Source organism: Natrix helvetica (genome assembly GCF_964273705.1).
Source record: "Natrix helvetica genome assembly, chromosome: 1".
Taxonomy (NCBI): domain Eukaryota; kingdom Metazoa; phylum Chordata; class Lepidosauria; order Squamata; family Natricidae; genus Natrix; species Natrix helvetica.
The window spans coordinates 109,647,817-109,675,720 of NC_138548.1; the positions used below are offsets into that span (position 1 = coordinate 109,647,817).

General features: G+C 39.3%; 1 protein-coding gene across 1 annotated transcript in view; it reads right to left on the reverse strand.

Annotated features, from left to right (window-relative positions):
* The window catches only part of CD81 (CD81 molecule), a 78,207-nt gene extending 53,064 nt beyond the window's left edge, over positions 1–25,143 (reverse strand). Inside the window, exon 1 of the mRNA XM_081936147.1 lies at positions 24,901–25,143. Coding sequence (XP_081792273.1) covers positions 24,901–24,966 — 66 coding nt within the window. The 5' untranslated portion in view covers positions 24,967–25,143. The remainder of the gene's footprint in view (positions 1–24,900) is intronic.
* Between the last annotated feature and the right edge of the window lie 2,761 nt (positions 25,144–27,904).

Genomic DNA, 27,904 nt, shown 5'->3' on the forward strand with positions numbered 1-27,904 from the left:
TGAAGTCTTTTTTTCTTTTTGAAAGAGCATTTGTTCTCTATATATTCCATGTTAAAATTTTGTAATAATTAAACATTACAACATTATTACATACTGTTATCAACTTTCAAAATTACTTTTTACCCCGCAGAGATAACAAAAGATGAAGTACCTATACGGGAAAAAAAACAACGTAGTTGGTACATCTGTTTTCAATGATCCCCAAGATGGTTTTAGAAGTGAACTTTTGTGCGCTAAATCAAAAGCTGGGTTTTGGGAAAAATAATGTTTTTTTGGATATGAATGTCAAACGGATTCAGTCTCCAGCAAATTACATTGCATCTAGGCTCCAAGATGTGTTTTTAATCTTTAAGTGCTATAGCATGCCAAATTTCTATTGGGAAAGCTAATTAGGCTCTTCTTACATCAGATTCCCAGATGAAGCCAGCACTCCATTAGGCCGCTAAGTGAGGTGTTAGGGAGACTGGATCAATTTCTTTTTTTCCAATTCTATCTTCTTAATACAAAAATGGTCCTCATGTTATTTGTAATAGTGTATATAAACAGTAAATTCAGGGAATATAATTCCTGCAGGGAATATAATTCATATCAATCTGCTTGTTATAATTAAGACTGAAATTCCACTCCTGCCTAGGATTATGACGGCCCTCTTGATCTTTTACTTAATAAAAATATAACTTTTATTAAGTGTACCATATGACTGTTAAATCATGCTGAGAGAAGGAAGTATATATGAGGTCGTAAAGACAACATGTATTTCCTCCAGCTGCCTTTTGATTTGGAATCAGACTAGTAAATTGTTTTCCTTACTATATATAAAGGCCTTTCTATCCTTTTGAAATTTACTTAGATTAATATTGAAACACAAAAGGGAAATCCTTTAATGTTGTCTGGACTGATAAAGCACAAAAAGCTTCAACAGGAAACAATTGTCCATACCATATATTTATTTTTTAGATGTGTTACATCAAACCTTTCCTTCAAAAATAGGAACACATACTATTCTCAGGATTTAGATACAACAAAAAATGTATTGCCTAATAATATTCTACATATGTTTTGGAAGGGGAGGGGAGTTACCTACAAGTTAATATTGATTGGTGGAGGTTGCTTGAATCTCTGCAGTTTTGTAAGTAGTTTTCATAATTGATTTGTCATTTGCCATAGTGATAACAGTGACTAGCCCAAGGTCTCAAAATTGGCTTTGTGCCTAAAACAGGACTAGAATTCACCGTCTCATCATTTCTAATCTGGTGCCTTGACCATTGCACCAAACTGGCTCTCTACTATTTACAGAAAAAGACAATTTATCTCTGACATTCAGTCATCAACTGAATATTTTTCTTTTCCCCAAGTTTTCTTTCTCATACTTTAAAGATAGGAATATTTGCTGTCCTCCAAGCATCTTTGTTCCCCAGAATTTCTCAATACATAAAGATGCAGCCAAATTATCAAATCCCTTTAGTATCCTAGGACAATTTATTCTATCACTGGAGGTTTAATATTCTTCAATATGTAGGCAATCCTGCTTATGTCTCTATCAAGCTGTAGCTTTAATTATAGTCCTTCAATCTACTCTTCTCAATTGCTCATGGAACATTTACACTCTTGTAGAAGACAGAGGGAATGGCCTGGAAGGACAGAAGGAAGAGCCACTACCAAGACAAAGGTCAGATATGAGAGGGATAAGCTCAGGCCAAAAAAGTAGGTTGAGTAAGTCTCAGAAAGGCCTCTCCCTAGACTGCCACTCCATTTTCAATGTACATTAATTTTAAGATTTTTTTTCCAGTTACCTTTATTTCCTCTACTTATTCTATTTTATTTCCTCCTTATTTGAATAATTTCTAAATCTCTCTCCATCTTTTATATTTCTATTAGTTTCCACTGCCATGGAATTGAACTTAATATTATCTGTTTATTAAAATGTTTGTTAAAATTGAAGGCTATTACAATAATAAGTTGAATTCCATGACAATTCCAGGTCAGCTGTGTATGTAATCGTCACCATTTGGCCTGCTTCTCTATTTCCAATATATATCCCCCTTTTTCTTTTTGGTTAGGTTTTTTTTTTTAAGTTACATTTGTTTCTTCTACTGTATTCTATTGCAGTTCCTCTCCATTAGAATAGTTTCTATTTTTTCTCCTAAATCTTTTGTTTAGGATAAAATCAAAAACAGCTGATCCCCTTGAATCCTCATCTAAGATTCTTTAGGAGAAACATCAGCCAGGCAAGTCAGGAATTTCCTGGAGAAGATGTGCTTGGTAGAATGTCAGGATGTCAGGATAATTAATCTGCCATCTTTGCAAATCTTTCAGTACGGCAAGAAATAGTAATGTGCTTGGCTGGAAGTGAACACAGTCAATAATATTGTTGCCCTTTAATCGCCTTATTTTGTTCCAGATGCTTGCAATAGGGCCACCAAATTCATTCCCATGGATTTTTATATCATGTGTTATAAATCTTCATTTATTTTTATATGAACACATTATAGCAAGCAGTATATGCTAATAATTCTACTTATGCTTATTAATGCACAGTTCCCAACCCCCATATTAGAGAGTTTGACATAATTTTGTTTCCTGTAAGAGGAAACATTTTAATGGGCTGGTGGACAAATCTGAATTTTGAGAAATCATTGTTGCTGTTGTACTTGCCTATTCACCACACAACTGTGATAAACTGCAGTTACAAACCATTGATTTACAAGAAGACAAGCTGAATTTAACCCATCCCTAGATTTGCTTGGGGATCTCATCTGTTTTTCTTTCTTGTTTTGTAAGAAAGTACATCTTCTATTGTTAAGAAAATACACACATCTTCAACTGGAACAACTTGTCTACAGAAGTTGTGGGTGCTTCATCACTGGAGATTTTTAGGAAGAGATTGCACAACCATTTGTTTGAAATGTTAGAGGGTTTCCTGCTTGAGCAAAGGGTTGAATAGAAGATCCCATCTTCTAGGAGATAGCGCATTTCACAAGACACTGGGTTTGCATATATTTTTGGGGGTTCTTTATAGAATTGCCAACTGCTACAGTTATTCTCTTTGTCCTCTTGAAGAAACAATTGTATCTCTTCTCTTAAAGGCTCTTTTTTCCTGCTCAGTATGATCTGTTTCTTTTCCAAAACTTCAGAATTTGTTTCGTGTGCAAGAATCTGAAAGCTAGTTGATTCCCAGCACTGCAAAATCTATGTACTGTATTGCTAAAAGCATCTTGTCTGTTTGTAACCTTCAATTAGCCGAAATGGTTCGTCACAGAACAATTTTTTTTGAGTCAAGGAACCTCAAATTCATGTGTACAAAATCCCATTACTCCCATGCAATTGATATTTTAAGGATCTTCACATCAGTTGTAACAGCCACAGTCGTAACGGTCACAATTTCCAATGTTCCCTGCCTGCCTCCCACAAGCAAAGTTAATAGGGAAACCCGGAGGAATTTGAAAATTGTTCTCACTCCCAGTGCATGTTTGCTTGCCTGTGGTCATTCTGTTTATCTCTTTACGTAAAAAAATATTTCGGAGTCTTGGTTTTCTAGTACTTTCTACATCTCTTACTTCTGTCTTACAGTAAGGTTAGGTAAAGGTTCTGTTAGATTGGGTAATGGGTAGGCACACACAGGCTTAACGGTAACAACAGCTCTTTATGAAGTGCAACAAGTGAGAACAATCCAGCGAAGGTTGAGTCTGACAGCAGCCCTTTTATAGGGAGCTGTCAGACCCTTCGACCAATAGGATTAAACCTCTGTTCCCGCTGGAACAGAGGACCTTGGTGGAAACCACTGTAGTTAGAACAAGTATCTAACAACCCTCCCCTCTTGGATGGAACAATCCTACTTGTTATGTAGTCACGCAGATAGGCGGGCTTTTGGGTAGCTCTGCCTGATCTGCACAGTTCAGTAGGAGGGGTTTCCTTGGACAGGTCGGAAGGACCTGTTTGCTCCGCAGCTTTGCTTGGTGAAAGCTCCTGGAACCTTTCACAGGCCACGGCTGGAGCTTCTAGAGCCGGTTCGCTCGGAGCTCACTACAGGCCTGCAACATAACCAGATAAGTTTCCCGGTACCCTCGGGCTTGAGCTGGCCGTGGAAGGAGTGTTTGCTCCTTGGGTAGGGCTTTGGCTAACTCGTGCAGGAGTTACCTCTGGTTGTCTAAGAATGGAGTTGGAAAGGCGGCCATGGAGTTGGTCAACATGCCTTCTCCAATTCCTACAATCCTTGAGCTCTAGGAGGTAAGAGCAAGGGCTGGTGATCCCTATCACTGTGGCAGGAATCCACAGAGTTCCCCTGGCGTAGTTGTGGGCGTATACCAAATCCCCTATGCTAAATGTCCAAATCTTGCTTGTGGAGTCTGGGGGCAATAAGGCAGAATAATTGGGGTGTAGCCGTTCTAAGTGGGACCTTAGGCGGCGACCCATGAGAAGCTCGGAGGGGCTTCTCCCTGTAGCGGCACTGGGTGTGATGTGCTGAATTAGCAAATAGTGGTCAACCCGTGTTTGCCAATCTCCCGGACCCATCCTAGAGAGGGTCTCTTTTGCAGATCTCACCATTCTGTCCGCCTGACCATTGGAGGCCGAATGAAATGGCGCGACCAGGGCATGCCTGATTCCCTGAGCTGCTAGGAAGGTCTCAAATTGCATGGCCGTGAATTGGGGCCCATTGTCAGAGACCAAGATGTCGGGCAGGCCGTGCGTGGAGAAAAATCTCTGTAGCACCTTGATGACCACTTCTGCTGTAGTGGAGGTCATCAGGACTACCTCCAACCATTTCAAGTAGGCGTCCACAACTACGAGGAATGTCTGGCCATGAAGTGAGCCTGCAAAGTCAATGTGCACCCTAGACCATGGTGCTCGAGGTCGCCCCCACTCCTTAGCGGACGCCTCTGGGGAAGCTGGTGTGGACTCCTGGCACGGTGTGCAGGTAGCCACCCATTCTTCGATCTCATTTGAATGCACCTCTGTGCGTCACAATGATTTGGGCCTCTGCTGTAGCACCATCTACAGGCAATTGTTGGTATGCCTGTGCCATGTCCAATTTTGCAAAATAAATTTCCGGGGCCTAATGAAGGAGGTGCTGTACAATGGGTACAGGGTAGGCGCTTTGTTGTAGCGCTTTATTTATTGTGCACTTGTAGTCCGTGCAGATGCGGACAGGCCCGTCAGATTTGACAGGTGTCACTATAGGGGTCTCCCATCGTGCATGATCGACCGGCTCTAGGATTCTCTGGCATACGAGCTTGTCAATTTCCCTGTCAATTTGGGGACAGAGAGCAAAAGGTACTCTCCTGGGTTTTAGCCTTATTGGGGCTATGTTGGGGTCCAAACAAAAGGATATTGGAGCCCCCACATACTTACCCAGACCAGTGCCGAAGATGTCCTCAAACTCCTTTAAAGATGGCTTCAGCGCTGTTGTCTTTCAAGGCGTTGATACCAGTCACTTCTAGGCCCAGGGCTTGGAACCAATCTAGCCCTAGGTGGCTCTGCAGGTTGCCGCTGACCACTGTCACTGGGAGTTTCCTGCTGAACTGCTTAAACTTCACCTGGAAGGTACCTTGGCCCACGATTATTATTATTATTATTATTATTATTCACACTTATAGACCGCCCCCTCTCCCGGAAAGGACTCGGGGACCCAGTTCCCCTGGTAGTCTCATAGGCGGATGTCAGGGGTGCGAAGATGCTGCTTCTTTAGGCTAGGGATAGCCTGCTTTAGGGTAGAGCACAGCATGATGGTCAGTGATGACCCGGTGTCGATCTCTATCTCACATGGAGAGTCCTCGATGAGGACTGTGACTTTCAGGTTTTTTGGCCACTTGGTGCAGACTTGGCCAATTGACGTATGGTAGGCGACTCTATTGTCACCCTCTGAGCGGCGTGGTGGCTTCTGCCAGGCCCCTTGGTTGGGCCTCTGTTGGCGCTTTGGTGCGCTTTTAGGCTGCCAGGTAGTGGCAGGGAATTTGCTCCGGCACACCTTGGCGATGTGCCCCTTTCACTCGCAGTGCTGGTAGGTTGCGTCGCGGAAAAGGCAAGCCGATCTGGCATGGTCTCCTCTGCAGCTAGCACAAGGCAGTAGACGCGGTTTGAATGTGTGCGCCAGCTGGACACAGCTACTACGCATGCGGCAGCTTTCATTTTCCTCGCCTTCTGAGCTCTGCAGCCTCGCAATGTATGCATGTACTCTTTCACATGTCTTGTGGAGCGCTTTGGCGCTGCAGAGTTTCAGTAGATTTGACGGCTAATTCAGACGCCCTGGCTTCTTCCAAGGCGATCTGCAGAGTGAGGTTAGATTTAGCGAGTAACCTCCTCAATGTCCTGCACGCCGCAAATTATGTGGTCCAGAATCAGCTCGTCCAGGTCTCGGAATTCACAATACGTGGCGGCCTTGCAAAGTGCCGCAATGTGCTCATTCATTGACTCACCCTCTTTCTGGTTCCTAATGTTAAACTCATGCCGGCGAAGGTGCTTGGACGGCTTGGGGGCATAGTGGGTCCTCAGCATCTGCTGGAGCATGGACCAGGCAACTGATTGCAGCGGTGTTGGCTCAGAGAGGTCTTTCGCCGTCTCAAACACTTCCCGGCCACAGTATCCAAGGAACATGTTCTTCTTGCGGCCTTCAGAAAGGCCCATGAGGTCGTTTGCCTCGAGGAAGCAGTCACATCATAGCATGTACGAGTCCCAGTGCTCAGTGACTGAGTCATACGGAGTCGGTGGGGCGTGCATGGCCATTTTGTGTTCTGAGGGCGTTTTGAGTTTGCCGCTCAAAAATGGCTGCTTGAAGCTGCGCTGAGCTCTGGGCTGGATGTACTTCTGGATTGCTATGCTCTTTTTGGTTCGCCTAGTTGCCTTCCAATCCCATCCTCGTCACCAGTGTTAGATTGGGTAATGAATAGGCACACACAGCTTTAATGGTAACAACACCTCTTTATGAAGTACAAGTGAGAACAATCCAGCAAAGGTTGAGTCTGACAGCAGCCCTTTTATAGGAGCTGTCAGACCCTTCGACCAACAGGATTAAACCTCTGTTCCCACCGGAACAGAGGACCTTGGTGGAAACCACTGTAGTTAGAACAAGTATCTAACAGGTTCCCTTCGCACATATGTGCTAGTCGTTCCTGACTCTAGGGGGCAATGCTCATCTCCGTTTCAAAGTTGAAGAGCCAACGATGTCCAAAGACATCTCCTAATGACTAATTGCCAAAGGCACATGGAACGTTGTTACCTTCCCCCCAAAGGTGGTTCCTATTTTTCTACTTGCACTTTTATATGCTTTTGAACTGCTAGGTTGGCAGAAACTGGGACAAGGAGCTCACTCCATTATGTAGCGTTAGGGATTCCAAATGCCAAACTGCCGACCTTTCTGACTGACAAGCTCAGTATCTTAGCCACTCAGCCACTGCGTCCCCTAACTGACAGTATCACCATGAAGATTATTCCTCCTTTTGATCTCTTTGTGGTGGGGAATCCTTTCCTGGGTCATCTCCCATGAAAAAATCCCTGTAATTTTTTTAAAGATATACTGTAAACTGTAACCACTGGCTGGCACAATTAACTTCAGAGTTGAAACTGTATTATTTCAATCAATTTCAAGAGTTTAAGGGCCCCACCAAAAGAAAAGATTTTACAAGAGCAAACCGTTTTAAAAAGGCTTAGATAATGTAGTCTCTCTTCAAATATTTCAAAAGATGTCATTCACCAGTGATGACAAAAGTTACTTTCAAAATAGGAAAGTACTGTATAGAATCAAACATCTTATACGTAATCTTATACGTACTACAATCAGATCCTCAGAGAGGGAGGGAAACTACAAGTCTGTGGAATCTTTTTTAATTAGAACTCATTTGCCAAAGTCAGGTGTAAAGTTTATAATAATTTAAACTACAGTCATTTCACACAAATATTCTTCCTGCTAACCTCAAGCTTTCTGTGTTTCGACTGATTTATTTGTTGTTGCATTCCTGTAACACAGCAGCTCTATAACTGATGTTCCCTTGGTGACTCAAAAACACTGTATATCACTAAAGTGGAGTAAGGAGCAATACTGAATTAATCTGGGGAAGTGCCATTTTACTGCTGCTGTGGCTAAAGCAATGGAAGCTAGACATCCTGTTCAATTTCATTACAGATCAATACTTAGATATATATTTATAGACCATAATTTATCATCTCTGTAGCCCTACTCTAGGGAGGCTATGGGATTTCCTTTTTGAAAACTCACTAGACATTTATCAGAGATAATCATCCTTTGAAAATGGTCTTGGGATACAGAATCAAGAAATGACGTAAAGGATCGGCCAATTCTGTGATGAAATCCTGCAGGAAAGTCAGACAGGAAAACGAAGGAAGGAAACCAAATTTGCAGTGTTGAGATTGGCATAGCCTCAGGGGGGCCGTAAAAAAGGCTTTGACCTTGGAAGGAAAGCATTCCTGAATGCATACAAATTCCTGTATACACAAGATCGCCGACACAGCCTCTGGAATCCTTTCCTTTCTTCCTTTTCCTCCAGCCACAGAGATACTGTTTCAAGGAAGAAATACTGACATTCTCAACTTTGCTACTACTCACCCCCGTGCTTTACCTTCTTATGGAGTAATTGGACAGGAGCTGAGAAGAAATTTGACAGGGAAATATTACACAAAGTAGCCCAGCTAAAATATACTTGGACTAAATTGTGACAAGGTGCTTCCCATCTGACGAACCAACCTATGAAAAGGAGGTTTAGGAGGCTATTGAAAACAAAGCTGGAAACTAACTCTTTGAATGGTGACATCCTTGTCTCTCTGCAATAGATCCAAATCATTTAGTATCACAAAAAAAGTTTACTTCTGTCAGTACTGTTAAGAGTCTCTTATCTAGGATCTGTCAGGCCTGGAAGCCATCTTGGACCTTAGATCTTCAGCCTGCCACATTTAGTGCTATGGGAAACTGGGAGGGGGGATTACATGAAGCTGGGAGATATGTAATCAAAATAACATTCCTTTCTCCCAGAGTCAAGGCCATCCTGCCCTGCACTTTGAGGGGTGTGACTGGCGAGTATTTGCTAGTTAGGACAGTGCATGGATTAGACCATGTGATGGACCTGTGAATGATGGAACAGGGACTTAGACTTTCTTTTGGGTGGGGAAAAACTGGAAGCTTTCAGATTCGGATTTTCCCAGATGTGCCAATATGACATTTCTAATAAAATGGATCTTTGAGAATGCTTAGTCTCTGAGTCTTCTTTTATTGGGGGTGTTACTCGGAACCCTGACAGGATCCTTATTTGTAGCCACTTGCCTTTGTATTTAGAAATTGTAGTTGAAGGAGAGTGGAGTGGAAAGGAGGAACAGACAAACTCTATCCGCAACAATCTTTGAACAACTGTCTTTAAACAGCACCATGACTCATTTGAACTGAGGAAACCACTTGGAAATAGTATGGCTACCACACCCTCCTTTTTCTTCCCCTCTAAATAGATGCTTTAACAATCCACATAATTGAGAACTAAATTGATTCAAGTATTCAGAAAGAAATATCAGGATGTATGCACAAGGTTAAAAGTGTATCTGGTTTGTTTGTTTATATCAATTTATATGGCTGACCATCTTACCAATGCAATTTAAATGACTAATAAGAATACACACAAAAATGCATGTGTAATTTTAGAAAAAAATATAACAATAAAAGGGATGCTTCCTGCTTCCCACTAGCTAACACTCCAAACAGATGAGTCCTAGAGTATGCTCCTCCTGCCTGACCTAATGGCATAGATAGAAACAATGAGAGTAAAGCAGTCCCCAAAATACCATGACCCTATGCCATATAGTGTTTTATGAAAATGGCCAGCACAATGAATTGCCTTAATCCTGTTAGTCTTGAAGAAATACATACGATTCTTTAAATTGTAAGTTCTGCACTGCAAACCAACAATTTTAAATGACTTTTGCTCTATCTTCATTTGAAGAGGAGAGAAGATGACCGGGAAAGTGATTGCCTCGTATTTTCAGAGGACCCTGAATTAAACAGTTATCTCACGTACTTATTTTTGTTTTTTATTCAATTTCTATAGCAACTCATCTCAGCTAAGTTAATCTGGGTGGTTTTCAATTTGAAAACTATAGAACAGTTAAAACAATAAGAAATCAATAAAACAATAAAGACATCCATTTTTTTTTAAAAGCAGCCAAGATTTACCTCTGTTTCTTACTTTTAAAAAAGCATTCATTAAAATGTAAAAGGGTGGGGGTGGGGTTTGAATCCAAAATCATTCATACATGATAAAATCTACTTTGCATTGTACATTGTACAGAAGCAACACAAACCATTCAAGCCAAAGCCATACAGTTCCTCAATTTTGGATAAAACTCAGAATCAGCAAGTTTTGTTTCTTAAATCTAATGTCTCTTAAACCAAGGTCTTTTAAATCAATTGCTTACTATAGAAAGCTAATTTGGAATATGATCAAACCATAACTAAGTACTGTATTTTTCAGAGTATAAGACGCACCAAGATTTTGAAGAGGCAAATTTTTTTAAAAAAGTTTTTGCACTCTACAGACCTCCCCAAAATGGGCCCTTTTTGTTCAAAAAAGGGCATGCATAGTCTTTAGGAGGCTTATAGAGTGTTCCTGGGGGCTGGAGGAGCAAAACTGAGCAAAAAATGGCCCGTTTTTCACTCATTTCTGCCTTCCCCAGCTCCCAGGAGCACTCTAAAAGCCTCCTAAAGGCTATGCACAGCCAGTTTGATGAAAGGGGGGTGGGGTGGTAGGCAAAAATGCTGTATTCAGTGTATAAGACGCACCCAGATTTTCAGGCTCTTTTTTGAGGGGAAAATGTCCATCTTATACTCCAAAAAATTACTATATGTTGAAGATTAATTCAAGTAGAGCCAGTTTGGCATAGTGATTAAGGCTCCAGACTAAAAACCAAGAGACACTACAGCATTCTTTTTCAGCCCTAGGAAGGAGGCAATGGCAAACCACTTCCAAAATCTAGACAAGAAAACTGTAATACTGTACTGACTGGAAAGCACCAAAAAATTAAAAGAAAAGTCCAGAGTAGAAAAATAATTGATAGAATTTTTGTCATTGATTTTAAAAGGCTCAACAGCGTGTTCTGGATCTAGAATACCTTACCACAAATCTTAACTAGTGTGCCTGATGATTCAAGGGCCCCTCTTATATTTATCACATGGAGATGTTTTTTTATACATTTTACACTAATAACAAGTATCTGTTTTTCAGCAACTTTTTTGTTTGTTTTAATTGTCCTAAACTACACAGAATCATAGGAATGGAACAAGAGATAAATAATCTAAAATAAATACTTTCTGATTTTTCTAAGCAGCACCAAGGCCACATTACTCATCAGAAAGATTTTAACAATGTATGTATGTATGTATGTATGTGTATGTATGTATGTATGTATGTATGTATGTATGTATGTATGTATAGAATGATTCTACAGCACAAGGTCTGTGGTACCATAGCAGTAAAACAAAAACAAAAGCTTTCCTTGCAATAACACAAAAATATTAGTTATTGCAGTAACAAGCAAAATCTGGCCACAGTGCCTGGTGTATGTCACCCCTATAATTTCAATTTACATTGGACTGACTTTGGACATGATAATAATAGCACACAAATCCAATAACTAAAATTAAATTATAATTAAAAATATGAAATAATATTATATTCTTGATACTAGAATATAAGCTATTACATTCAATGCTTTATATTTGTCTAATGGAAAGTAACCCTGGATCACACAAGTTAATTGATCCATAATAATTATGTTATTTGCCGTCCATATGTTCCTCAACATGCTGGGATGAGGATTCTGTATCTTTTAGATCAGCAATTCTGGAGGACACTGGGTTGTAGAAGGAAATGTTAAGCTTAGCAGTTTATAACTACTATACTAAGATGCTAACAAAATTCATATTCTAATTAATGGTTTTCCCACAGGAAAGTGTTTCAATACATAAATATAATCTGGCCTTCAGAAACACGAATAAAGGCAAGATTTTTCGAGCACAAAATAATACTTGTTCATTCCACATTCTAGACACTGAACAAGGGTCTCACAAAGGCTGATCTCATCTACCAGAAGAGATATCAGTGCTGCTAAAAAAATACACAGCATTGTGAAACTCTGCTTGGTACCTCCAGATTCCTCCTCATTTCAATTTAGCAAGAGAAGACATTGCAGTTCATTATTTAACTACCTTTGGGGGAGGAGAAAGGAATAGTTCCCCAAGCTCAGCTAAGGAAGTTCCTTTTAGTCAGATACTTCTTTCTGGTAGAGTCAACCCACAGATTTTGGTACTGCCCTCTAAGGCAGTGAGTCCACTTTTTCTTCAATGTGACAAATCTTCATGTCACCCTTCATTCACCTCTTCTATAAGTTAAGATACTCAGGGATTTTTCTTATTCCTCATAGGGCTTGGTTTTCAGGTCCTTCATTGTCAATGAATTTGCTCCAATTTGTGGAAATTATTTTTGAATTTTGTTATAGAGAACTGGACATTTTTATTTATTTTATTTTTATTTTATTTGTTTGTCAAACATGTTCAAGGTAGCAAGTATAATTATGAACATAAATATAAACAAAGGAAATTAATAATAATAATAATAATAATAATAATAATAATAATAATAATAATAATAAACTTTTATTAATAATAATAATAATAATAATAATAATAATAATAATAATAATAATAATAATAATAATAATAATAATAATAATAATAATAATAATAATAATAATAATAAAAACTTTTATTTCTAGACCGCACCCTTTCCTAGACAGGACTCGGGGCGGTGTACAGTCATGTTAAAACCATATACAAATACATAGACATGAACATAGACATAGACGTAGACATAGACGTAGACGGAGGAGGTAAAAAATATACTGTACAATTCTTAGTTAAAATACTGATAAATGGGGACAGTAAGACAGGGAGGGAAGGCAAGCTAGTGTACTTATGCACGCCCCCTTTAAGTACCTCTTAGGAATGGGGAGAGGTCCACGGTAGACAGTTTAAGATTGAAGCTGTGAGGGTTTGAGGATATAGCAATGGAGTTGGGTAGAGCATTCCAGGCATTGACCAGTCTTTTGCTGAAGTCGCATTTTCTGCAGTTGAGTTTGGAGTGGTTTACCTTGAGTTTGTATCGATTATTTGCCCATGTATTATTGTGGTTGAACCTGAAGTAGTCGTTTACAGGTAGGACATTGTAGTAGACAATTTTGTGTACTATGCTGAGGTCCGACCGCAGGCATGGTATTCCAACTGAAATCCTGATCAGGCAATAGGGTAATTACCTTCCATGATCTGGATTCTTTACTCCCATTAAATAAAACTCTTTTAAGGAGTTTATTATATATGGAATCACCACCTCCATCAATTATTCAACGACTGTGAGTCTAATCGTAGATTAATCATCATAATAATATGCATGAAATAATAGCATCGTGAACATAAATATCATTAAACCTTATGGGGTTTTCAAATAAATAAGTTATCATAATATGAATGTAAGAAACTATGCTGAGTACATTAGGAATATGTGGATATTGTTATTTACAGAGTAAAGAAAGTGCATGGAGGGTAGAAGAGAAGTAACAGTTCCTGTTATTGACGCCTCTGAGGAGAATGGAATATTTATCTATGAACAGACCAGTTGGCCACTGCCAATACTGGCAAAGAACAGCATGCAATACGATCCAAAAATAGATGTGAATTTTAATCCTTTCAAATGGGTGACTCCCTGGACTAAAAAAAAAATCCCTTAATGCAAACCAGAAATCATCATTACAGTAGCAAAGCAAACCAGGAGAAGCAATAAACACACATTACGTGGAAATCATTCTATTGAAATAATTTGACCTTCCGCATTAGGCTCATGGCCAAAACTGCAAATAGACCTGGCTGTTTCCTACATTTCCCTGGGACATCGGTGAGAGATTTATACAGCAAAAATTGTATCAAATACACAGAGGCAAGCTTGTGCCTTGGAAGAAAGCAATTCATTCACCAGAAATCCAGAAAGACATGTTGTTACTTTTGCTTATTAAGGCACATAAATAAAATATAAATTAATATTATTTATTTAAAATTATGATATGGTTATTTGTTTGTAATCAAACTGCAGGTGACTTGAAAACACAAGTGCTTCATCTGCCACATTCCTATTTTAGAGCATTTGTACTGAAGTTTGTATCACTTTTGTGTTACTTTGCAAAAACTAATTTCTGTCTATGAAATCACCAAGGATCAACATCAACTTCAAGACACTTACATTATCCCATCAAGTGGCCACACCCAGCTAACCCTGGCTAATCTCAAAGAGTTAAACAAGATCAGACATGTTATCACTTTGATGACAGACACCATACATCTCAGGGCTATAAATTAATTAGTAAATTGAAAGTATTCTGGAAGTAGACATTGGTAAATACCATGTTTGTATTGCTGTTGAAAAACATTTATTAATCATTTATAGAGCCGTCCATCTCTCACAAAACAACTCTGATATGTCCACATTGTTCCTATGAGTCAAACCTGATTCACCAAATATTAATATTTTATTTGATTGAGCTGTTTTAAGATCAGGCTATTTTATTCATCTAGCCCTATATTGTGACTTTTGATAGGCAAAAATTCTTAAAGAAAGTCTTGGACAGAGTTCTCTCACAGATTTTCTGTAAGTCAAAATGATTCACTGCTGAGCTACAGTCACTAAAGTCATTTTATGTTTTACAGCCATATATGAAATATTCAGTGACAAAATATATTATGGAGTATAATCTCTTACTCGGGTTGTTATGAATTACTATAAACTGAACTTGAAATGAACCTTGAAAACAAGCTGTGTTACAAGCTGTGTTAACTCAAATTGTCTGAAGAGAAGACCTGTATTATTGTTGGATAAAGCATCTAAGATAACCAAATCCATGTATTATTCTTAAAAGAAAAAAAATCTACAATTGTCAGAGAGGAATGTTATGTTTGGGAATTAGCAAACATAAATACGTATCCCTCAAACACTGTCATAATATGTGCTGCCAGTACACTGTCAGCATAACCATTTATAATCAAACTAGATTTCAAACTGTAGTTTTGGCTGTGATGTTTTTTTTTAAAAAAACAGATTTGCAATAGCCAAAGCCAGTAGTTCCAGAGAGAAATGAAGAAGAAAAAAATCCACCCTAAGACTCCTATATATATAACTTAACATCCTAAAATGCATATGCACAGAGCTTTAAGAGAGTACAAGATAACACAATTTGACTCTACATTGCATTAAGTCATCACTTGTTTAAACATTCACTAAAGCCAATTTTTTTATATAAAAATAAACATTATGGGTGATTATTTTTATATGCATCCTAGATTATTAAGAGTACCATACTTTGATTATTCCCTCCTCCCTTCATGCAAACAGTATTCCTTGTCTTTAACAGGTCTTCTAATCTTGGTTAGTTGCTATCTTTCACATTCCAGCCTTATTTTGGAGCCACAAATTAGAATCCCAAATTTGGAATCCTCATAAATTATGACCTCCTGGGTTTGCTTTCTCACATGATGAAAAGAAATCAGCTTCACAGAACAGTCCAATGAATGAAGACAACCAGGACAAGTTTAAAGTTTGTTTCACTATTGCAATCATTCTCGGAAACACTGCATTTGTGCTGTGATTATAGTAGTTTTTGCCATCAGTGAGAACACGTGCTTTTATTTCTGTAGCTTTAAATATTTAAATGAAGATAGTGTGATAGCCGGCATCCTCTGAGCTGCTGGGGACTGCCATCTTGGACCATGTGGTTTCAACATAGCGTTGGGCTCTAAATTCAAACGTTCCTATTCCTTGGAGCACGTGGAAGCGGCTTGTGCCTTTGCAGGCTGCCGCGTGGCTTCCGCTGCCGCAGGGGGCTCTTCTCGCCTCCCCCTGCTTCCCGCAGCTTGTTCCAAGCCTCTCCAGCTCTTGCCTCCTGTTTCCAGTGATTGCTGCAGGTGCGAGCACTCCATAGCGTTTTAAAATGCTGTGGTTTGTCGCTCAACCCGTGGGGAGCGACGGAGTGCTCCGGCGCCCTTAGATCTTCTTCGGGCGTAGTCCTCGCTGCAGAGGCTTCTGCAGAGCTCGCTTGTCTATTTTGGTGAGAGTCCTCACTTAGTGCGCTGGGTCTCACTCTAGTGACCTGGGCTGCGTGCCACCTTAGCAGCTGCTGCACAGGCTTTCTACCCCCACCGGGGGTTTAGCCAAGCCAATGGTAATTGCTCAGGCAGCTTGGAGGCAATTGCGATCGCGTTTGCAGCAAATAATATTTCTTTAAGTTTTCTCAGGATCTCAGGATGAACACGGCCATCCGTTGATGGACTGAGTTGATAACTGGGTAGTACCTGGTGACCAGGGCGTGGCCACAAAGACCTTATCTGATTCAGTCCAATCAAGAGAGGACAAGGTCAACCTATCCTGGACACTCCTCCCCTCACTATGGAAAATAGCCAACAGCTAATCAGTATGTATATAATCTCCATGAAATAAAAATGGCAACATACATGACTCAAATATCTTATTTTAAGTCTATGTCATGTTTACAGCGACCACAAGAAACAGAAATGTGTGTGTGAAGTTTAGGAGTGACAAATACAACGGAAATTCACTAACAGTTACTACTTGTAATTATATAACCCAGTTTGCAGTGTTAAATGCATGTTCTTGACTTGGACAGCTGCCCAGTTTGAATTAGAGACAGAGATGTATGAACAATTTTAGTTATCTAATAGATAAAGTTGCTTGGATTCCTTTGGAACTGAACTCTGATTAGGCAAAGTCTGCTGAAGAATGAGTCTATGTTATTAGGGGGAGAAACTAAGTCTAAAGCTCTAATTTAGGGAGGTGGGATGCCCCAGAGATTGACACTCTTGCCTCTTTGTTTAGCATTTACGTGAGGCCATTAGGTAAGGCCATCCATTGGTTTTGGATCAGGTGTCACCAGCTAAACCTCTTGACCTCAGATCAATCAAATGATGCAGTTTGTCTTGTCCAATACCCAAGGACTTGATGGGAAGTGAGAATCAAGCTCATTTCTAAATGACAAAAAGGATATTTGAGTCACCCAAGACCAGAGATTTTTCTCTTTTTTTTGTCCATGATGGAGTATGATATCCTATTCAGGACTGGGATGCAATCTAGGAGTTTTCCTCAATTCATAGCTCCTGCTTAAAAAGCAGATGATAAAAGTGGCCAAGACAGCCTTTGCACAGATCCATCTGTTGCACAAGATGTGCCTGTTTGTGGATTAGGAAGTCCTTCAGATACTCATGCCCTTGTTACCTTATATCTGTAATGTGGTCTACTGAGGCTGCCTTTGAAGACCACTCAGAAATTGCAGTAAGATGGCCAAGTTACACTGTTGCTTCAAAACAGGGGTTTCTGGGTGAATGTAAATAACAATAGCACTTAAACTTATATACTGCTTCAGAGTGCTTTACAGCTCCCTCTAAGTGGTTTACAGAGTCAACATATACCCCCCATCAATCTGGGTCATCATTTTACTGGCCTCGGAAAGGGCAGTGGGCAGAGTTAGCCTGCAATACTGCATTCTAAACATTGTGCCACCACAGCTCTCAAGATGCTGTTTGCCACCTATAAAGCTCTTCATATGATAGAACCTGGCTATCTGAAGAATTGTCTGTTTTTAAGTAGTTACTATATGATTTTTCTCAGCCCCAGAATTGGTAAAAGAAGATGTAAAGAAGACTATGTGATTGGAGAGAGCGGACATGGTCCAGGGCCAAGTCCAAAAAAATAATAAGTCCTTGGTATTCCGTGAGCTTGTTTTCTTGCAGACGTTTCATTATCCAAACAAGGTAACATCATCAGTGCTAGTCCAAATAATGTCACATTATGGGAACCTGGAAGTGGGATTTTCTGTCACAGTATCTGCTGTCTGGATAGAATCCTCCCTCTATACATTTATATGGCCTGGATCCTGACATGATACTTAAAACCCTTAAAAGGCTTTAAAAAACTCGAAGTGCTCCACCCAAAGAGTCAGATGATATTCACAAATGATATGGGATGCTCTTTATTTTTCAGAATTGTTTGTGAACAAAAGTCAAATTAGCTCATATATAAGAACATGGTTTTTCTTCATATCCCCTTAAAACCATATGAAACTTGGGCTTAGATAAATTATACATCTAAAATGAAAAAAATCCTTAGTTCCTTATATTGTACAGCATTTATTCCTCAAGATATTGGTAAAAACCATGCCTTGTATAGCTTATTAAGAAAACTTTGGGGTGTTAGAATGTGCACAACTTGATGCTCACAAATAATTGAGTATAGAGTTAATAGTATTTAAAGAACCTCCGGTCACTGGAAAGTGGGAAAAAATCCTTCCCTCTTCTATTATCTGCTTGGAACGTAACAAGAATTCAGCAAACAAATCTTGTACATCCCTTTCCATGAATGGGAAATCTGCTGGCTCACTAACCCTTGAACATTTCTTTTAAAATTCTACCTATTGTAGCTTTCATTTTTAATTGTATCTATTATTTGCAAGCTGTTGAGAGAGGATTTTTATCCTGAAAGTAGGGAGGAGGAAATAGAGAAAGACAATGCAGCCACATTAGCAGCAATATCCAAGTTTATATTCCAATATTTAAAGGAGACTAATAAAATATAAAGCAATCCAACAAGATTAAGATCCATTGGGGTACTTAGCTTAGAGGGAAAATGACTGTAACAGTTTTAAGTTATTAACAGCATTAGGTATTCACTCCAAGTTAACAATGGTAATAGGGAAACAGATTTACACTAAATAGGAAGCCCCAGCTGAGTAAATATTTACTAAACAGCAGCTGAGTACTTAGAGCAAACCATCAAGAAAGGTCACCTCTCTCTGATTCTTCAATAAATACTTTGACCACTGTTTGCCAGATATACTTTAGAAATGCAACATTTATATTTACCAGTAAAGGATTGCACAATGGGGGATGCTTCCTGTAGCTTGATCATCAGATATAGCCGTTATTTAAAAAAAAAAACTGGAGGGAATTGGAACTGCAGGAATTCTGCCTACATTTCTTCGAACACTGTCTAAAAGTACACGTATAGTGGTAAATGTGTAACATTTGAGATCAAAGGACAAATGCAGTTGTATCAATTCAACTGCTATGGAAACAAGCATAATAGATCCTGCCTTTAATTATTTATTATAAATACTATATTATGAAGTACCTTATGAATGACATGATAAAATCTCCAATGGAACACCCAACACTTTTCCTTCTATAGCACCTCCAATGTTCATGAGATTTAAGAGACAGTTCCAGAGTTCTCAAAAACAAAGAATGAAGTGGCATAATAGTAGGAGATGAAACCTCAATTCAGATGTTGCTTCAACCATGGTTTGAGAATTAGGAATGTATCATGAGCCTATATACATGCTTCTCTCCTTTATCTTCATCAATTGTCTCCTTCATCCTTATGTAAACCTATAAGCTGCTAAACAAATTGATTTACAAGCCATAGTTTTACAAACTCTCTTCAGCTGTCTTGAGACTGGCACTAAACAGTTTATCCAGTTTGGACTTCACAGCAAACAGCTGTAAACACAATCCAGAAATAGAGAGAAAGCAGGAGCAGCATTGTATGACATCATCAAAACATTGTGCTGTCCCCCAAAGCTAAGTAAAAGAGTGAGACAGACAGCTAGATAAGTGTGATAAACAAAATAAATAAAAGCAGCTTCTCTTAATTTGATACTCAGGTGTTGGTCATACCTGTAGTTGAAGTTTATTTCAACTTTGCTGATGGGAAAAGTTTTCTACTCACCTGAAAATAATAGATTAATTGCAAGAATACAGGTGGGACGTCCAAATTGTTTTCAGATCACCAGGAGCTGCCATGAGACAGCTGACTTACTTTGCCCAAAAAGTGCTCAAGTTTTAATTCTTGGTTTCTACAGCTACAAGAACGCATTTAAACAATGCCACATCCTTCATCTCACTTGTTTATTTATACTAAAGCTTATTACAAGATTAAAATGAAAAATAGGGCAACTTTTTGTATGATTGTACAATCAACATTCATACTGTTTTTTCTTTTTCTCTAACCTCCAAACAAGCTTTCTCCTTCACAAAGCAGTCAATTTGTTGTTCAGCTTCATATATCTTGTTGCCTTCAGTGCCCATACACAGATAAGTCAATGAACACTAAGAAAGGAATATGAGAGAACAGATTTGCCTGATGATTGGGTTTGAGGACACTCTTAAGGGCTCTTCTGACTCTTATACTTTTGTTTGCCTGGACACCATAGAGCAGGGCTGTCAAACTCACATCATCACAGTGGCGCCATGTGATGTATTGGGACTTTTTTCCCCTTTGCTAAACCAGGCATGGGTGTGGCCAGCACGTGACACATCTGGCCCATGGGCCAGGAGTTTGACAGCCCTGCCATAGAGTATCAGGGGATATGTTCAAACAAGAATCATGATGAAGTTCTTAATCATAATTAACATGATTTGCAACAAAGGTTAACTTCTATGCCCTCTTTGTCCCCAGTATATTCACTTTTCAATTACTGTTAAGGATACAAATTCTTAGAGTTTGTGATTCTTCCAACTGTGAATTTAGCAAACTGCACACCTAGGATAGTTCCTGGGGACTGCCACTTGCTATGAGAGTTCTATTATAGGAAGAATAGAAGAAAATGTTTATTTAGATTTAAATCCCAACTTGCATAAAAACACCAAGGAACGGGCTTCATTGAAATGTTATTGGCAAGGCCATTTGCAGCTGGAAATATAATTTATTTCTTCCTGCTTCTCTTCAATTTGTAAGCATGTTTTAGCAAGTGGTTGTTTATAAGAATTTGCTAACTCATTGTCCCCAATACCAATCACAGAGGCTCTGCATTTATGGACTTTATTTATGCAGACTTTATGGAAATATAAGGAGACATGTGTGCTAATATTAATAGGATCATTTTCCATAATTGTTTACTTTAGAGAAATGCAAAAATTATCTCACTGCATTGTCTTTCCCATGTGCTGCTTCTTTACATTTCAAGCTAATTTTAAGCTTGAAATTTTAAGGAAACCCCCCCCCCCTAATTTTCAGAAGGGATATTTTTCTTCCCATCCACCACTATTTTGACAGGCTACAGTATGTTTTGTTTCGCATGGAATGACCTTAAAGTTTGTACAACTCATAAAAATGCTACAAGAAATGATCTCATATCAGTCCAATGTCCTTGCTTCTATTCTTGAACATGAGATTTATTTTTCTTATTCTAAGGAAACATTTAGCACGAAATGCTCTAAGTTTCACCAAAAGCTCCTCACTTCCATTTGACTCTATGATTCTGCTGTTGGGACAGTCAGTAAACTTCATTCTTGTCTGGGAAAAAGAAAATACAATCTAGAAAAAGGCAAAGAGAAACAATTTCCAAAAATGAGGCAGGAAACATTATGCCTTCTTGTACCCAATGCATGAAACCCCCATAAATATATCTTAATTAGATCTTCTCTTAACGCAAGATTTCCTAACACCTGTGTGCAACATTCATATATTCATCTTTTTAAAGTATTTGGAAGTGGACTAATGGAGGCTGAGAGAAATGGCAATAACAAGGGCAGTTATACTGTAGAAAATTCTCTTATTAAGCAATCGCTCACAAGGAAATGTGGAACTGAATGGACAAAACAGTAAGGAAAGTTTAACTTTAACCTTCACTACAAGAAGTTGAAAACAAATGTCTGGTAACACAGCAGAAGAAAAATCTGAACTGATTAGTTGCGCAATAAATCTTATATAGCCTTCTTTGAAAGTTTCAGCCTTTTCAGATTTTACCACTATAAACACTACCTAAAGATAAGAAAGAATTCTAGATAAGGAGAAAGTGGAGAGAGATACAGATGTTATTTTTGTCTCCCCTCCCCTATTTTGGGAGGCAGAATGGAACGATTTGAGATTACAGCAATTTTGTCCATTTTGCTTTAGTCAATACAATTGTTTTGGAACACATTCAGGGACTCATTCCCTGGTTTTCAACATACTACAAATCCCTTATGCCTATTTATTCATAATTCTCTCTCCATCTGTTCAATATCAATTATAATAATAACAACTATAATTTCATTTGCAGCTATCCCTTTTTTCTGTCCCTCAACTCTTTTCTGGTACCTGATCAGAATCCTTTTAAAACAGGACCCTTATAACTCTCAGAATCCCAAATTCAAATTGAATGTTGACAGTCTGAGAAACAGAGCTCTAAACCATTGTCACAGTTAGCCTCCATGAGTGAAGCTAAAGGATAATTAATGAACTGCAGCTGGTGCATGCATGAAGGCTAATCTGAGAGCCTTTCTCTACACTCTGCTTTTGTTTTAAGATTCTAGGAACAGATTAACCATACCAAGAGTACATGAGTACAGCCAGTCTTTATGTAATTAATCATGAAAAAGGAAAAAAGGAAATTCCAAGATCACTTCAATTTTTTCAAGCATATTAAATGAATGATATATATGTATTATATGTGAGCAAGTTGTTGATGACTCTTATAGACCAAACATATATTCTTCAAATTCTCCCTACTTGGGCTTTCAGGTCTTCCAATAGAGCACCCATTGCCACTGTAGGTGAATGTGCATGTATGAATATGTACACACAATATCTAAACACACAAAAACACACAATAGATAAAATCTTGAGAAATAATCTTGATTGACCAAGCTGTTTAGAAATTGCTTATAAAGAATTCCCAGAGACTCCAAACCAGATGTCTACAAATTGTCCAGCTCTTTTCACAGAACCCTGGGAATTCTATGAATTCCATTAGGTATAAAAACTGATTGGGGAAACCTGATCTACTGTGTTCAAGTGTTTATATCCTGTAGCAAGTTAAAACACTGGATGTTTGATTTGGGGAAACAGGGCTGTGTGTGAAACCAGCCACTGTTGGTTTCTAAACTACAAAATTATTCTATAATGCTACACATCTCACAACAGTGATTCTGGTTGGTGTACAAGGATGAAGCAAACCACAACACATAAACTTACGGTTTACTTATTCAAAAAGTGTTAACCACACTGGCACTAATGTAATATATGAACTCAGTTGTAATCTACTACCTCTTCTTAATCCCTTTCTCTCTCCAGAGTTTAATGAAGAGTACAGGGCACAGATTTAAGGAGCATCACAAATTGACGCAGCTTGAAAACAGGGTAACTCTAGCACGAATGGGATAAAAGAAAACACAGGAATTTGTTTTATTTAAGATTGTTTATGAGTTTCCAAATATGTCTATAAGAATTTCTATCAATAAGTTTTAGCATTGTATATATATTTACTCAGAAGTAAGTTAAACAGTGTTTATAGAGAACATTCCAGAAACAGACATACATATCTTGCTGTTTACTTTTAAACCCTTCCTTATCTGAGATGATGGCATGTAAAACATTTCTATACAGCTTCTCATTGAAATGGTTTAATTGGGACAGTTTCAGAGAAGCATTTAACATATACAAGATATCTTAGCCCTCTTCCTCAACAAGTACTCAACATTGCTAACATTGGAACGTAATTAGATTTATAAACATTTTCACACTACATTCCCACAATTTTTTTTTATTTTTAGCCAAGAGCAAGCCTCAAAATCTGAAGGTGAAAACTTAATTTCCTCCCCATATTAATTTTAAGTAATATGTGAAAGCCTGAATTTCTTTTCTACTTGAAACCACGGAAACTTGGAGAAACTCAAGACCTTCTGAGATTCGGGGTGTGGTTGGTGCAACAACCAAGGAGGGAAAGATGAGATCATGAAAGGCAGTCTAAAAAAACGCTGTAAGTCATCCATTTTAAACCAACATTCACATGAATATTCAATTTCTTCTTTTATAGACACGAACGTTCTTCTTCCCAATCACTTCAGTTCTCAGGCTAATTTCCATAATTCATTAAATAGAAAGAAGCAAAATGAATGCTAGATTTTTTTCCCCTCCGACATGTTACTTTGAAAAATAAATAAATGAAACCCCCTTAGACATAACCACTTAGCTAGTGTTCCAACCCCCCCCCCCCCCAATCTACGGAATACAAGCTCCCTTTTAAAAAAAAAGCTGTTTAACAAACAGGAAACTCATCCTTTCCACTAGATTTATAGAGAGGAGTTGGCACAAACTGCAAGGGACAAGAAGTCTCTTGGGAGATCCAAATCTGCTCCACGCAACAAAGCTCTCACAAGAGTCTCCTATTACGAATCAGCCTTCGGTTGGGGAGTTAGTATAAAGAATAACATGAAAGTTGGCTAAGTAGGAGTTTAAAGATGCTACAAGTACACGGTTGCACGAAACATCACAGGGCATCAAAACCAAAGGAGGCTTCTCTACTTTGTATTAAAACAACAACAACAGGTTAAGGGGGAGACGTAAGAAAGAAAACCGGTTTGGGGGGGATTTTTTTTTTCTCGAATCTGTGCCCGCTCGGCTCTTCCTACTCTTCCACCCCGTACTCAGATTGCTTTGGGGCAAACCCAGGTCCTTGAGCTCTGCTGTCTCCCTCCACGCGACGTCCCTTTTCGGGCGATGCAGCAGAGCGCTTTTGCAGGAGAAACGTGCCTTGCTGCCTGGATGAGGCAGCCATCCCTTCAACCTCGCGCCGGCGGGTGGGGGAGGAAAATCGGGGAGGAAAAAGGCTCTCCCGGCCCGGGCTTCTTCGTGCACCAGGGCAAGGTAGCAGGAGACGCCAGCCTGGAGCTTCCTTTCGGAGCTCGCTTCTTTGTTTTGGTGGAGCGAGGAGAAAAGCAACCACGACGTTAATCACGGAGAGATTCCCACCACCACCACCACCACCACCAATCCGCTCCAACCCGGGACGGAGCAAGCGAAGGCCCAGGAAGACGCCACTCACCCAAAAGACAAAATTGAAGACAAACAGCAGGTATTTGATACACTTGGTACAGCCTTCCACTCCCATCGCTGCGGCGAGGATTTAGCCTCTTCTTTTGGAAAGGAGGAGCTGCGCGTCTTGTAGCTACGAGGTCGGCGAGATGGGTTGTTGTTTTTTGCCCCCTTTCCCTTCAGGCACAAGACAACCAAGCCACCCCTTCTCTTTTCCCGTTATTTCCCCTCCCTTGCTTGGGATTGCAGACACCCTCCCTCTTCTCCCTGGACTCTAGCCAAGTAGCTCCTCCCACTGGCTGTAGAAAGGCAAAACGAAAAAAAAATCACACTGCCTCCTAGAGGCCGTGGCTCCGGCCGCCACTGTCTCAATGGAAGGGGGGGGCTCAATAAAAGGAGAGAAACTATTAATTTTAATTGTTAATTTTAATTTAATTTCTAAATCTCATTGTAAATGTCTATTGGTTTTTTTTGTATATTCTATTTAATCTTTCTTTTAACTTTTGTAATATGTGTCTTTGTGTTGTACGCCGCCCTGAGTCCTTTAGGAGAAGGGCGGCATATAAATCCAATAAATCTAAACCTAAACTAGTCCCTGCCGTGGGATGCGGTCTCCCGATGCAGCTTTTGGTGAAATCGAAGCGCAGGGCTGGTTTTGTATTGAAATGGAACCACAGAGGAAAGAGTTCCCTTCCCTCACCTTCCCTTCCTCCAAAAGGAGGGAAGCAGACTTGCTATCTGGTCATCGTGGTTTGTTTGTTTTTTTAAAACCATCTAAACATTTTTCATTATTAAGCAATCTGCTGCCCGTTATTTTCATTTAATAAGCGATCTGCTGATGGTAGTATCTATGACGAAAAGGTTGCTAAAGCGATGAACCAATAAAAAGGACTGATCGCTGATGCAATAAAATTATCTGTGATTGCTTTCAGCCTCCGTTATTCCACACAGAAAGCATTCCTTTTCCATCCCGGAAAACAGAACCCTCCATGATTCAAGCAACAAGTTTGTTTGTTCAGAAATGCGGAACGCTTCCCCAGCACTGCAAGGGATGGCATATCTACAGCAATCTACAGCAAGTCTGCCAAAGAATTAAGGAGCTCAAAATAAAACATGTTGAAGGGGGCCATATTACATTGATAAGATTGCCGTAAAATCAAAATCCCCTCGCCCTGGCTGGCCCATGATAGAACAGAGCGAAGATCGGCCAAGGATAGGGCATCTTACAGTCAAATTTCTTTCCCAAGGATTTCTGAGATTTCCCAATTCCAAAGAAGTGATCTGAGCAAGCAATTGCTTAATTTCAAATTCCTGTGTAAGCAGCAAAAACATAGGCCCTGTGACGGCTTATGCTGAATTCAGACTATTTTGTGGTCTGGGTTAGCTTCTCTTCTTGCTATAGTATGCAAACAGCAACTTCCTTTTCTGTGCAAGCGTTTGGGCTATTATGACTCCCTAACTATGTAGTGAAGGTGGTTTATAAAAGAAGTCCTGGCCTAAAAGCTTGCCTCCAGAAGTTGTGAATGCCCCAACACTGGAAGTCTTTAAGAAGATGTTGGATAGCTATTTGTCTGAAACGGTATAGGGTTTCCTGCCTAGGCAGGGGGTTGGACTAGAAGACCTCCAAGGTCCCTTCCAACTCTACTATTGTATTGTATTGTATTGTATTGTATTGTAAACTTATCTGTTTCTGAAGTCTTTTAAAAGTGAACAGCCTAGGACTCATAAACATAGTCTGTCCTGAGCCCTTTGTTGGTAAGCTGGCTGAAAAATGCAGAATAATAAAACCTCTAAAATAGGCTTTGCATAGTTTAAACAAAACAAACAAGTTTCAAATTCTCCTGATACTCAAAGGTCCCATTTTGAAATATGGTGGCACTGACCATTTATTCACTCATTTTGTCCATTGTCTGTCTGTGTGTGTGTGTGTGTGTGCGCGCGCACACGCGCAGATGCATGCACACAAGCATTAAATGTGACCTCCAACCATCACAACTTTGCCACTTTTTGAAAAATTCTGAAATATCTTTGCCATGAATGGGGAACAGAGAGGGAAGAATGGATACCCTGCCTGGGATTTGTGATTATTTTGTAAAGTTCTTGATGCAGGGGAAATGTCACTTCTTCCAAATTCATGCCTCTGAACTTGCATAATTTAAAGCAAACAAACCCTAGGTTGATGGGAAATGAATTGGGCTACTTCCAAACCCCAGGATCTGTCTGTGCAATTGGTCAGGCTATTTGCAGAACATTTGTTGTTGGGTTTTGTTGTTGTTATTCTCCTCTTTGTCTTCGGAAGGAAAAACACAGATTGTCTCATGGTGTTCCCTGCCTGCTTTTTGCAGTTTGAAATGAGCACATGTGAAAATGATCCCAGGCTGGTTCCAAACTATCTAGTGAGAGCATTGGGATTTGAAATTCAGTGGTTTGGAAGTATCTAATCTTAAACAAAAAGTAAAACTAGGATCCTTTGCCTTTAATCTTGGATCTGGATTACCTTGTAATTTCTGTGCCTGGATAATATTTGTCTAGGGCAGCTGTCCCCAAACTGGGTATCATTGTTAGGCTTCTCTACATTTTTTTTCTTCTTGAATTAATTACATGTGTGAATCTCTCCAGTTAGGAATTTTACAGTGAGTGGAGTCATGAAACAGGTTTGGCTTTATGATGACATAACTACATACAAGAATGAAGGTGTGAGGCCAATGTAAATTATTTTCACAAAAGGGGGAAATGAAACCACATTTTGATATTTTTGTCAATAGAGTCCTGTTCACCTTTAATTTATTTTGTAATGATAGTAACCCATGGCCTTTCAGTATAAAACATGAGGGTTGTAGGGGAAAGAAGCTTCAACAAAAGGCTTGGATATGTGAAAATCCTTGCACCTTTCTAAAGGAGCTCATACAAGGTCAGTCTCTTGTTTCAGGAGTAAGTAAGGAATTCATGATGAAATGAAACAAAAACCTAGGAAATAACTAAACAAGGCTTGCTTATTTGGCTTGGCAGATGAC